The 13,277-nt window shown below is 46.4% G+C and overlaps 1 protein-coding gene across 49 annotated transcripts in view; it reads left to right on the top strand.

Moving 5' to 3' along the window:
- clasp2 (cytoplasmic linker associated protein 2) overlaps nucleotides 1-13,277 on the top strand; it is a 92,482-nt gene that overhangs the window by 72,917 nt on the left and 6,288 nt on the right. For all 49 annotated transcript variants that reach the window (XM_045709372.1, XM_045709409.1, XM_045709404.1 and 46 more), the window contains 9 exons: nucleotides 63-141; nucleotides 1,807-1,950; nucleotides 2,039-2,182; nucleotides 2,911-3,017; nucleotides 3,652-3,793; nucleotides 5,767-5,950; nucleotides 9,230-9,426; nucleotides 9,557-9,685; nucleotides 11,841-12,047. In XM_045709372.1, coding sequence (XP_045565328.1) covers nucleotides 63-141; nucleotides 1,807-1,950; nucleotides 2,039-2,182; nucleotides 2,911-3,017; nucleotides 3,652-3,793; nucleotides 5,767-5,950; nucleotides 9,230-9,426; nucleotides 9,557-9,685; nucleotides 11,841-12,047 — 1,333 coding nt within the window. The remainder of the gene's footprint in view (nucleotides 1-62; nucleotides 142-1,806; nucleotides 1,951-2,038; nucleotides 2,183-2,910; nucleotides 3,018-3,651; nucleotides 3,794-5,766; nucleotides 5,951-9,229; nucleotides 9,427-9,556; nucleotides 9,686-11,840; nucleotides 12,048-13,277) is intronic.

Here is a 13,277-nt window from a genome sequence, read left to right as displayed (position 1 = left end):
TGTAATATGTGTATGTAAAATATATATATATATAACACATGTGCATAATATCTCCCCTACAGAGAGTCTTTCCCCAACGACCTCCAGTTCACTATCCTCATGAGGTTCACTGTGGACCAGACTCAGACACCCAACCTCAAGGTACACAGCTGTCTGTCTGTCTGGGGGGGTAGATATGTGTGTGTGTATGAAGAAAGAGATGGACGGAGTGGGGAGAGTAAAGGGATGTAGGGAGGGTTGAAAGGCAGGGACAGCCTCTCCGTCGCCAGACTCTCACCTACTGTCTCAGCAACCACGGTAACTATTGTATCAGTAACCATGGTAACCACTTTTCTGATATCATGGCTGTTTAACACTGGCTCCGCTCCCTACCCACCTGATCCCTGGACTCTGATTGGATAGCGACTGATATGCCTCCAATTAAACCCGCCAACCACTGGCTTTGCTCTCTGCAGTCTGAGCCCACCTCACCTCCCCTTCCTCGCTGCCTCTCTCTATCCTCTCCCCTCCCTTTCCTCCATATTCTCACTTTGTATTTCCCTTTATACACTTGTTCACTCCATCCCTTTCCTCTCCCCCCTCCCCACCACCCTCCTTCATTTTCATTACCTCACCTTCCTCTATCTTCTTCTCCCTCCTTCACCTCACCTTCCTCTATCTTCTTCTCCCTCCTTCACCTCACCTTCCCTTGCTATGCTTTTCCTTCTCATTTTCTTATGTCATTTTCACTCCTCTCATCCCTGTCCCCGTGTGTGTCCATCTGTCTTTCTTGCCTCCTCTCTCCCTCCCCTACATCCTCTTCCTCCCTCCCCATCTCCCCTTCCTCCCCTCACCTACCTTCTCCTCTAACCTCTCCTCTCTCTCCCCCTACCTTTCTCCCACTTCCCCTCTCCCCCTTCCTCTCTCCTCCCTCTCGCTCTCGCTCCCTCTCCCTCCGTCCTCTCTCTCTAAGCCTGTGGGGAGGAGGGGAACGTGTTGTGGGCGGCGCAACATTAAATTGATTCCCCCTGCTTCAAGAACCATACGGCGCGATGTTAAATTGCTCCCCCCTGCCACGAGAGCCCCCAGGGGGCACCACGCCTGCTGCTCTCTGAACGAGCAGGTCTCAGCCTGGAACCAATCTTCCCAGGTCAGTGCGCTCAGGGGGGAGCATTTTTATGACGCGCATACTGAGGAGCAGGCGGTCGGTCGATGAAGTGTTTTGAATAGAGGTAGAGAGACTGAGAGATGGAGGGACTTTTTTTAAAGGAATGAAAATATTGTAAAAGAGAAACTAATGTGAGAACGAAGAACGAATGTAAATGGTGGCTCTTTCCTCTAGTTTTCATTTGTCTTTATTGGTTTCTCCCCCCCTCAGCCTCCCTCCATGATAGCTGCCTGACTACAAGTGTGAAGGAGACTAGCATCTTACTGCACCTTCTTTGTTGTTGCGGATGTTTACGTTGCAGAGTAGTCTCTAAATAGAACTAGTTTCAGCTCAGAGTTAGGAAACTCCTGGGATGATCCATGAACCACACAGACAGAAAATGTGTGTGTGTATGAGTGGGCTGTCTAACCTTTTATACTACGACTGTGTGTGTGTATGAGTGGGCTGTCTAACCTTTTATACTACGACTGTGTGTGTGTATGAGTGGGCTGTCTAACCTTTTATACTACGACTGTGTGTGTGTATGAGTGGGCTGTCTAACCTTTTATACTACGACTGTGTGTGTGTATGAGTGGGCTGTCTTACCTTTTATACTACGAATGTGTGTGTGTATGAGTGGGCTGTCTAACCTTTTATACTACGACTGTGTGTGTTTCCAGGTGAAGGTGGCTGTTCTGAAGTACATTGAGACCTTGACCCTGCAGATGGAGCCTCAGGACTTTGTGAACTCCAGTGAGACGCGCCTGGCTGTGTCTCGCATCATCACCTGGACCACAGAGCCCAAAAGCTCAGATGTCAGAAAGGTACCTTACAGACATTTCTGTATGCTGCAATTTGTTGATTTATGGTTGACGCGAACTTTGATTGGTTTCTGATGTGTGTGTGTTTCAGGCTGCCCAGTCGGTGTTGATCTCGTTGTTCCAGTTGAACACTCCAGAGTTCACCATGCTGCTGGCAGCTCTGCCCAAGACCTTCCAGGATGGCGCCACCAAACTGCTACAGAACCACCTGCGGAACACAGGCAATGCTGCACAGGTAACGACACCTGGCCTTGGCCGTACCCCTCCCAGCAGGTAACGACACCTGGCCTTGGCCGTACCCCTCCCAGCAGGTAACGACACCTGGCCTTGGCTGTACCCCTCCCAGCAGGTAACGACACCTGGCCTTGGCTGTACCCCTCCCAGCAGGTAACGACACCTGGCCTTGGCTGTACCCCTCCCAGCAGGTAACGACACCTGGCCTTGGCTGTACCCCTCCCAGCAGGTAACGACACCTGGTCTTGGCTGTACCCCTCCCAGCAGGTAACGACACCTGGCCTTGGCTGTACCCCTCCCAGCAGGTAACGACACCTGGCCTTGGCTGTACCCCTCCCAGCAGGTAACGACACCTGGCCTTGGCTGTACCTCCCAGCAGGTAACGACACCTGGCCTTGGCTGTACCCCTCCCAGCAGGTAACGACACCTGGCCTTGGCTGTACCCCTCCCAGCAGGTAACGACACCTGGCCTTGGCCGTACCCCTCCCAGCAGGTAACGACACCTGGCCTTGGCTGTACCCCTCCCAGCAGGTAACGACACCTGGCCTTGGCCGTACCCCTCCCAGCAGGTAAGGACACCTGGTCTTGGCCGTACCCCTCCCAGCAGGTAAGGACACCTGGTCTTGGCTGTACCCCTCCCAGCCTGGCCTGATGAAGGATCTTAGGAGTTGGGAAACTAAAAGGTCCTAGCATGTACTTGATGCTATTATGTGTTACTCTCTCCCCCAGGCTCCGACAGGAAGCCCTCTGACACGCCACACCCCCCGCTCTCCTGCCAGCTGGTCCAGCCCCCTCACCTCTCCTACCAACACATCACAGAACACATCCTCACCCAGGTAACATACACACACCTCCCAATGTACACGCACACCCAGGTTACATGCACAGACCTCAGAACACACCCAGGTTACACGCACAGACCTCAGAACACACCCAGGTTACACGCACAGACCTCAGAACACACCCAGGTTACACGCACAGACCTCAGAACACACCCAGGTTACACGCACAGACCTCAGAACACACCCAGGTTACACGCACAGACCTCAGAACACACCCAGGTTACACGCACAGACCTCAGAACACACCCAGGTTACACGCACAGACCTCAGAACACACCCAGGTTACACGCACAGACCTCAGAACACACCCAGGTTACACGCACAGACCTCAGAACACACCCAGGTTACACGCACAGACCTCAGAACACACCCAGGTTACACGCACAGACCTCAGAACACACCCAGGTTACACGCACAGACCTCAGAACACACCCAGGTTACACGCACAGACCTCAGAACACACCCAGGTTACACGCACAGACCTCAGAACACACCCAGGTTACACGCACAGACCTCAGAACACACCCAGGTTACACGCACAGACCTCAGAACACACCCAGGTTACACGCACAGACCTCAGAACACAGTCATATAATGTTGACCTATTGTGATGTGTTGTTGTGTGCAGTGCATTTGACTACGACACAGAGAACATGAACTCAGAGGACATCTACAGTAGTCTGAGAGGAGTTACAGAGGCCATCCAGAACTTCTCCGTCCGTAGCCAGGAAGACATGAATGAACCAGTCAGACGGAGGGAAGGAGAGGAGGTGGGGAGAGAGTGTGTGTGTGTGTGTGTGTAGAACCGACATGATGGGATGTGTCTTAGAAATGATTATATATATATAGTCAGGTGGATTCTGGAGGGTTGTCTTCACACACAATGTTCCTGAGAACAGATATGTCCTGCCACTCCCCTTGTGTGTGTGAGACACTGAACCCCATAACCTTCTGACCCAAACTGTTATCGTACTGTCTGGGGTCAAAGCATCTCATCCCTATCTAACAAAATGGATTTCACCGGAAATAGCTTTTTTATCTGGTGGGTGTAAGCTAATATCAGGGAAAAAATACCACATTCAGTATTTTTCAGGTTAAAATACACTACATGACAAAAGGTATGTGGACTCCTGCTCGTGGAACATCTCATTCCATAATCATGGGCATTAATATGGAGTTGGTCCCCTCTTTACTGCTATAACAGCCTCCACTCTTCTGGGAAGGCTTTCCACTAGATGTTGGTACATTGCTGCAGAGACTTGCTACCATTCAGCCACAAGAGCATTAGTGAGGTTGAGCACTGATGTTGGGTGATTAGGCCTGGCTCGCAGTCGGCGTTCCAATTCATCCCAAAGGTGTCCGATGGGGTTGAGGTCAGGGCTCTGAATAGGCCAGTCAAATTCTTCCACACTGATCTCAACAAATCATTTCTGTATGGACCTCGCTTTATGCACGGGGCATTGTCATGTTGAAATATGAAAGGGCCTTCACCAAACTGTTGCCACAAAGTTGGAAGCACCGAATCATCTAGAATTTCATTGTATGCTGTAGCGTTAAAATGTCCCTTCACTGGAACTAAGGGGCCTAGCCTGAACCATGAAAAACAGCCCCAGACCATTATTCCTCCTCCACCAAACTTTACAGTTGGCACTATGCATTGGGGCAGGTAGCGTTCTCCTGGCATCCGCTAAACACAGATTCGTCCTCTGGACTGCCAGATGGTGAAGCGTGATTCAGCACTCCAGAGAACGCATTTCCACTGCTCCAGAGTCCAATAGCAGCTTTACACCACTCCAGCTGACGCTTGGCATTGTGCATGGTGATCTTAGGCTGCTCGGCCATGGAAACCCATTTCATTAAGCTCCTGAAAAAACAGTTATTGGGCTGACGTTGGTTCTAGAGGCAGTTGGGAACTCAGGAGTGAATGTTGCAACCGAGGACAGATGATTTTTACGCACTTCAGCACTCGGCGGTCCCGTTCTGTGAGCTTGTGTGGCTTCCCACTTAGCGGCTGAGTCGTTGTTGCTCCTAGACGTTTCCACTTCACAATAACAACAGTAACAGTTGACTGGGGAAGCTCTAGCAGGGCAGAAATCTGACGAACTGACTTGTTGGAAAGGTGGCATCCTATGACAGTGCCACGTTGAAAGTCACTGAGCTCTTAAGGCCATTCTACTGCCAATGTTTGTCTATGGAGATCGCATGACTGTGTGCTCGATTTTATATACCCGTCAGCAATGGGTGTGTCTGAAATAGCTGAATCCACTAAATTGAAGGGGTGTCCAAATACTTGTGTATATATAGTGTAGGTTGTGATGGGAGTATCGTGCGTGTGTGTCCGAGTACGTACAGTATGTGAGATGTTATTCATTATGACACCCCTCTCCATGGTATGTTCCAAGGAAGGGCTATGTCCAAGCTGACATTTCCTCTAGAGGTCAGTCTGAAACCTGACCCGCCCACCCATCCTCAACCTGCCAATCAGAGCTCAACTGACTCCGTCACCTGCCTATCACCTGACCTGTCAGGGGGTTTTCTGGTTTGAGTGAAAATATTAACAGGAACTGTAACAGATCTCATATCTCTCCTCATTCCATCCACAGAATGATCAAAACCCTAACCTAACCCACACATACCACTGTGTGTGTGTGTGTGTGCATGCAATGACAGCACTTGACAGCGCTTACATTTCTGTCTGTCTGTCGGAATCCTACCACCGTGTGTGTGTCTCCCCCTCCCTCAGGGTGGTAGTGCTGGTGCTGACCAGGTGGATGGAGGTCGTACAGCTCTGGACAACAAGACGTCTCTCCTCAACACCCCCCTGCTCTCCTCTTCTCCCCGGGGGTCCCGTGACCCCTTCACTGACTCCCCCTTCAAACACAGCGTCATAGATACTTCACTAGACGAATCAGACCAGCAAACTGACGGTACACACAAACACACATACAGTACCAGTCAAAAGTTTGGACACACCTACTCATTCCAGGGTTTTTCTTTATTTTACAATTTTGTACTTTGTAGAATAATAGTAAAGACATCAAAACTATGAAATAACACATGGAATCATCTAGTAACCAAACAAGTGTTTACCAAATCCAAATATATTTGAGATTCTTCAAAGTAGCCACCCTTTGCCTTGATGACAGCTTTGTAAACTCTTGGCATTCTCTCAACCAACTTCATGAGGAAGTCACCAGGAAGGCATTTCAATTAACGGGTGTGCCCTGTTAAAAGTTCATTTGTGGAATTTCTTTCCTTCTTAATACGTTTGAGCCAATCAGTTGTGTTGAGACATGGTAGGGGTGGTATACAGAAGATAGCCCTATTTTGTAAAAGACCAAGTCCATATTATGGCAAGAACAGCTCAAATAAGCAAAGAAAAACGACAGTCCATCATTACTCTAAGACAGGAAGGTCAGTCAATCCGGAAAATGTCAAGAACTTTGAAAGTTTCTTCAAATGCAGTCGCAAAAACCATCAAGCGCTATGATGAAACTGGCTCTCATGAGGACCGTTACAGGAAAGGAAGACCCAGAATTACCTCTTTTGCAGAGGATAAGTTCATTAGAGTTACCAGCCTAAGCGAGGACTCTCAACATCAACTGTTCAGAGGAGACTGTGTGAATCAGACCTTAATGGTGGAATTGCTGCAAAGAAACCACTACTAAAGGACAGCAATAAGAAGAGACTTGCTTGGGCCAAGAAACACGAGCAATGGACATTAGACCGGTGGAAATCTGTCCTTTGGTCTGATAAGTCCAAATTTGAGACATCCGTGTCTTTGTGAGACGCAGAGTAGGTGAACGGATGATCTCCGCATGGGAGGTTACCACTGTGAAGCATGGAGGAGGAGGTGTGATGGTGTTTTACTGGTGACACAGTCAGTGATTTATTTAGAATTCAAAGTACACTTAACCAGCGTGGCTACCACAGCATCCTGCAGCGATACACCATCCAATCTGATTAGTGGGACTATCATTTGTTTTTCAACAGGACAGTGACCCAACACACCTCCAGACTGTTTAAGGGCTATTTGACCAAGGAGAGTGATGGAGTGCTGCATCAGATTACCTGGCCTCCACAATCACCCAACCTCAACCCAATTGAGATGGTTTGGGACGAGTTGGACCGCAGAGGGAAAGAAAAGCAGCCAACAAGTGCTCAGCATATGTGGGAACTCCTTCAAGACTGTTGGAAAAGCAATTCAGGTGAAGCTGGTTGAGAGAATGCCAAGAGTGTACAGCGCTGTCATCAAGGCAAAGAGTGGCTACTTTGAAGAATCTAAAATATATTTTGAGTTGTTTAACACTTTTTTGGCTACTACATGATTCCATATATGTTATTTCATCGGTTTGATGTCTTCAGTATTATTCTACAATGTAAAAAAATTGTAAAAATAAAGAAAAACCCTTGAATGACTAGGTGCCAACTTTTAACTGGTACTGTATATTCATTTACACTAACACACATATGTATTCATATACACTGCTCAAAAAAATAAAGGGAACCCTAAAATAACACATCCTAGATCTGAATGAATGAAATAATCTTATTAAATACTTTTTTCTTTACATAGTTGAATGTGCTCACAACAAAATCACCCAAAAATAATCAATGGAAATCCAATTTATCAACCCATGGAGTCGCACTCAAAATTAAAGTGGAAAACCACACTACAGGCTGATCCAACTTTGATGTAATGTCCTTAAAACAAGTCAAAATGAGGCTCAGTAGTGTGTGTGGCCTCCACGTGCCTGTATGACCTCCCTACAACGCCTGGGCATGCTCCTGATGAGGTGGCGGATGGTCTCCTGAGGGATCTCCTCCCAGACCTGGACTAAAGCATCCGCCAACTCCTGGACAGTCTGTGGTGCAACGTGGCGTTGGTGGATGGAGTGAGACATGATGTCCCAGATGTGCTCAATTGGATTCAGGTCTGGGGAACTGGCGGGCCAGTCCATAGCATCAATGCCTTCCTCTTGCAGGAACTGCTGACACACTCCAGCCACATGAGGTCTAGCATTGTCTTGCATTAGGAGGAATCCAGGGCCAACCGCACCAGCATATGGTCTCACAAGGGGTCTGAGGATCTCATCTCGGTACCTAATGGCAGTCAGGCTACCTCTGGCGAGCACATGGAAGGCTGTGCGGCCCCCCAAAGAAATGCCACCCCACACCATGACTGACCCACTGCCAAACCGGTCATGCTGGAGGATGTTGCAGGCAGCAGAACGTTCTCCACGGCGTCTCCAGACTCTGTCACGTCTGTCACATGTGCTCAGTGTGAATCTGCTTTCATCTTTGAAGAGCACAGGGCGCCAGTGGCGAATTTGCCAATTTTGGTGTTCTCTGGCAAATGCCAAACGTCCTGCACGGTGTTGGGCTGTAAGCACAACCCCACCTGTGGACGTCGGGACCACATACCACCCTCATGGAGTCTGTTTCTGACCGTTTGAGCAGACACATGCACATTTGTGGCCTGCTGGAGGTCATTTTGCAGGGCTCTGGCAGTGCTCCTCCTGCTCCTGCTTGCACAAAGGCGGAGGTAGCGGTCCTGCTGCTGGGTTGTTGCCCTCCTACGGCCTCCTCCACGTCTCCTGATGTACTGGCCTGTCTCCTGGTAGCACCTCCATGCTCTGGATACTACACTGACAGACACAGCAAACCTTCTTGCCACAGCTCGCATTGATGTGCCATCCTGGATGAGCTGCACTACCTGAGCCACTTGTGTGGGTTGTAGACTCCGTCTCATGCTACCACTAGAGTGAAAGCACCGCCAGCATTCAAAAGTGACCAAAACATCAGCCAGGAAGCATAGGAACTGAGAAGTGGTCTGTGGTCACCACCTGCAGAACCACTCCTTTATTGGGGGTGTCTTGCTAATTGCCTATAATTTCCACCTGTTGTCTATTCCATTTGTACAACAGCATGTGAAATGTATTGTCAATCAGTGTTGCTTCCTAAGTGGACAGTTTGATTTCACAGAAGTGTGATTGACTTGGAGTTACATTGTGTTGTTTAAGTGTTCCCTTTATTGTTTTGAGCTGTGTGTGTATATATATACACATACATACACACACACACACACACACACACACACACACACACACACACACACACACAATGTCTTGAAGTGTAATATGGGATAGATACTGATTGCCATCCATTTATCAATCTCCACCCCTTTTGGCTGTTGCCCCTGACAGACAGCAGCATTGACCAGTCGGAGCTGGTGTCTGAGCTGCTGAAGGAGCTGTCCAATCACAATGAGCGTGTGGAGGAGAGGAAGGCAGCGCTTTGTGAGCTCTTGAAGCTGATTCGAGAAAACACCCTGCAGGTCTCCTGGGATGAACACTTCAAAACCATCCTCCTGTTACTACTGGAGACGCTGGGGGACAGAGAGGTACATGTACACACACACACACACACACACACACACACACACACACACACACACACACACACACTCACTCAATATGTGCATCAATGCATATTCAAACACACTTTGACCAAACTCTCTCTCCCCTCTGCAGCATGTGATCAGGGCGTTAGCTCTGCGTGTTCTGAGGGAGATTCTGAGCCGTCAGCCCTGGAGGTTTAAGAACTACGCTGAACTCACCATCATGAAGGCCCTGGAGGCGCACAAGGACCCACACAAAGAGGTACACGCACGTACACACACACACTCCTTATAATAATAAACACACTCCATATAATCTCTCGCACATGCACACATTTACACTGGTATAATCTTTCTCAAATACACTCATACATTCACTCTCCAACTGTGTGTATATAGGAGCTATTATAAATCTGGTACTATAACCCTGTTCCTGTGTGTATATAGGAGCTATTATAAATCTGGTACTATAACCCTGTCCCTGTGTGTATATAGGAACTATTATAAATCTGGTACTATAACCCTGTTCCTGTGTGTATATAGGAGCTATTATAAATCTGGTACTATAACCCTGTTCCTGTGTGTATATAGGAGCTATTATAAATCTGGTACTATAACCCTGTTCCTGTGTGTATATAGGAACTATTATAAATCTGGTACTATAACCCTGTTCCTGTGTGTATATGGGAACTATTATAAATCTGGTACTATAACCCTGTTCCTGTGTGTATATAGGAGCTATTATAAATCTGGTACTATAACCCTGTTCCTGTGTGTATATAGGAGCTATTATAAATCTGGTACTATAACCCTGTTCCTGTGTGTATATAGGAGCTATTATAAATCTGGTACTATAACCCTGTTCCTGTGTGTATATAGGAGCTATTATAAATCTGGTACTATAACCCTGTTCCTGTGTGTATATAGGAGCTATTATAAATCTGGTACTATAACCCTGTTCCTGTGTGTATATAGGAGCTATTATAAATCTGGTACTATAACCCTGTTCCTGTGTGTATATAGGAGCTATTATAAATCTGGTACTATAACCCTGTTCCTGTGTGTATATAGGAGCTATTATAAATCTGGTACTATAACCCTGTTCCTGTGTGTATATAGGAGCTATTATAAATCTGGTACTATAACCCTGTTCCTGTGTGTATATAGGAGCTATTATAAATCTGGTACTATAACCCTGTTCCTGTGTGTATATAGGAACTATTATAAATCTGGTACTATAACCCTGTTCCTGTGTGTATATAGGAGCTATTATAAATCTGGTACTATATCCCTGTTCCTGTGTGTATATAGGAACTATTATAAATCTGGTACTATAACCCTGTTCCTGTGTGTATATAGGAGCTATTATAAATCTGGTACTATAACCCTGTTCCTGTGTGTATATAGGAACTATTATAAATCTGGTACTATAACCCTGTTCCTGTGTGTATATAGGAGCTATTATAAATCTGGTACTATAACCCTGTTCCTGTGTGTATATAGGAGCTATTATAAATCTGGTACTATAACCCTGTTCCTGTGTGTATATAGGAGCTATTATAAATCTGGTACTATAACCCTGTTCCTGTGTGTATATAGGAACTATTATAAATCTGGTACTATAACCCTGTTCCTGTGTGTATATAGGAGCTATTATAAATCTGGTACTATAACCCTGTTCCTGTGTGTATATGGGAACTATTATAAATCTGGTACTATAACCCTGTTCCTGTGTGTATATAGGAACTATTATAAATCTGGTACTATAACCCTGTTCCTGTGTGTGTATATAGGAGCTATTATAAATCTGGTACTATAACCCTGTTCCTGTGTGTATATAGGAACTATTATAAATCTGGTACTATAACCCTGTTCCTGTGTGTATATAGGAGCTATTATAAATCTGGTACTATAACCCTGTTCCTGTGTGTGTATATAGGAGCTATTATAAATCTGGTACTATAACCCTGTTCCTGTGTGTATATAGGAGCTATTATAAATCTGGTACTATAACCCTGTTCCTGTGTGTATATAGGAGCTATTATAAATCTGGTACTATAACCCTGTTCCTGTGTGTATATGGGAACTATTATAAATCTGGTACTATAACCCTGTTCCTGTGTGTATATAGGAGCTATTATAAATCTGGTACTATAACCCTGTTCCTGTGTGTGTATATAGGAGCTATTATAAATCTGGTACTATAACCCTGTTCCTGTGTGTATATAGGAACTATTATAAATCTGGTACTATAACCCTGTTCCTGTGTGTATATAGGAGCTATTATAAATCTGGTACTATAACCCTGTTCCTGTGTGTATATAGGAGCTATTATAAATCTGGTACTATAACCCTGTTCCTGTGTGTATATAGGAACTATTATAAATCTGGTACTATAACCCTGTTCCTGTGTGTAGGTGGTACGAGCGGCAGAGGAGACTGCAGCCATGCTGGCGTCGTCCATCAGTCCAGACCAGTGCATCAAGGTGTTGTGTCCCATCATCCAGTCAGCTGACTACCCCATCAACCTGGCTGCCATCAAGATGCAGACTAAAGTTATAGAGAGGGTCCCCCATGAAGGACTAGTCAGCATGCTGCCTGAGATAGTCCCCGGACTCATACAGGTAACACACACATACAGGCTCAGTTGGTAGAGCATGGTGTTTGCAACGCCAGGGTTGTGGGTTCGATTCCCACGGGGGACCAGTACTGTAAGTCGATCTGGATAAGAGCGTCTGCTAAATGTATCATGTAAATGTAGGTAACACATACAGGTAACACACACACACACACATACAGGTAACACACACACACATACAGGTAACACACACACACACACACACATACAGGTAACACACACACACACATACAGGTAACACACACACACACATACAGGTAACACACACACACACATACAGGTAACACACACACACACATACAGGTAACACACACACACACATACAGGTAACACACACACACATACAGGTAACACACACACATACAGGTAACACACACACATACAGGTAACACACACACATACAGGTAACACACACACACACACATACAGGTAACACACACACACACACATACAGGTAACACACACACACACACATACAGGTAACACACACACACACACATACAGGTAACACACACACACACACACATACAGGTAACACACACACACACATACAGGTAACACACACACACATACAGGTAACACACACACACGCATACAGGTAACACACACACACGCATACAGGTAACACACACACGCATACAGGTAACACACACACACGCATACAGGTAACACACACACACGCATACAGGTAACACACACACACACGCATACAGGTAACACACACACACGCATACAGGTAACACATACACACATACATACAGGTAACACACACATACACACACACGCACACATACAGGTAACACACACATACGTACAGGTAACACACACATACGTACAGGTAACACACACATACATACAGGTAACACACACACACACACACACACACACATACAGGTACACACACACACATACAGGTAACACACACACACATACAGGTAACACACACACACACATACAGGTAACACACACACATACAGGTAACACACACACACACATACAGGTAACACACACACACACATACAGGTAACACACACACACACATACAGGTAACACACACACATACAGGTAACACACACACATACAGGTAACACACACACATACAGGTAACACACACACACGCATACAGGTAACACACACACACACATACAGGTAACACACACACACGCATACAGGTAACACACACACACACATACAGGTAACACACACACACGCATAC

This window comes from Salmo salar, chromosome ssa27, assembly GCF_905237065.1.
Source record: "Salmo salar chromosome ssa27, Ssal_v3.1, whole genome shotgun sequence".
NCBI lineage: Eukaryota > Metazoa > Chordata > Actinopteri > Salmoniformes > Salmonidae > Salmo > Salmo salar.
The sequence above is the reverse complement of the archived record's forward strand: the minus strand, read 5'-3'. Positions and strand labels throughout refer to the sequence as shown.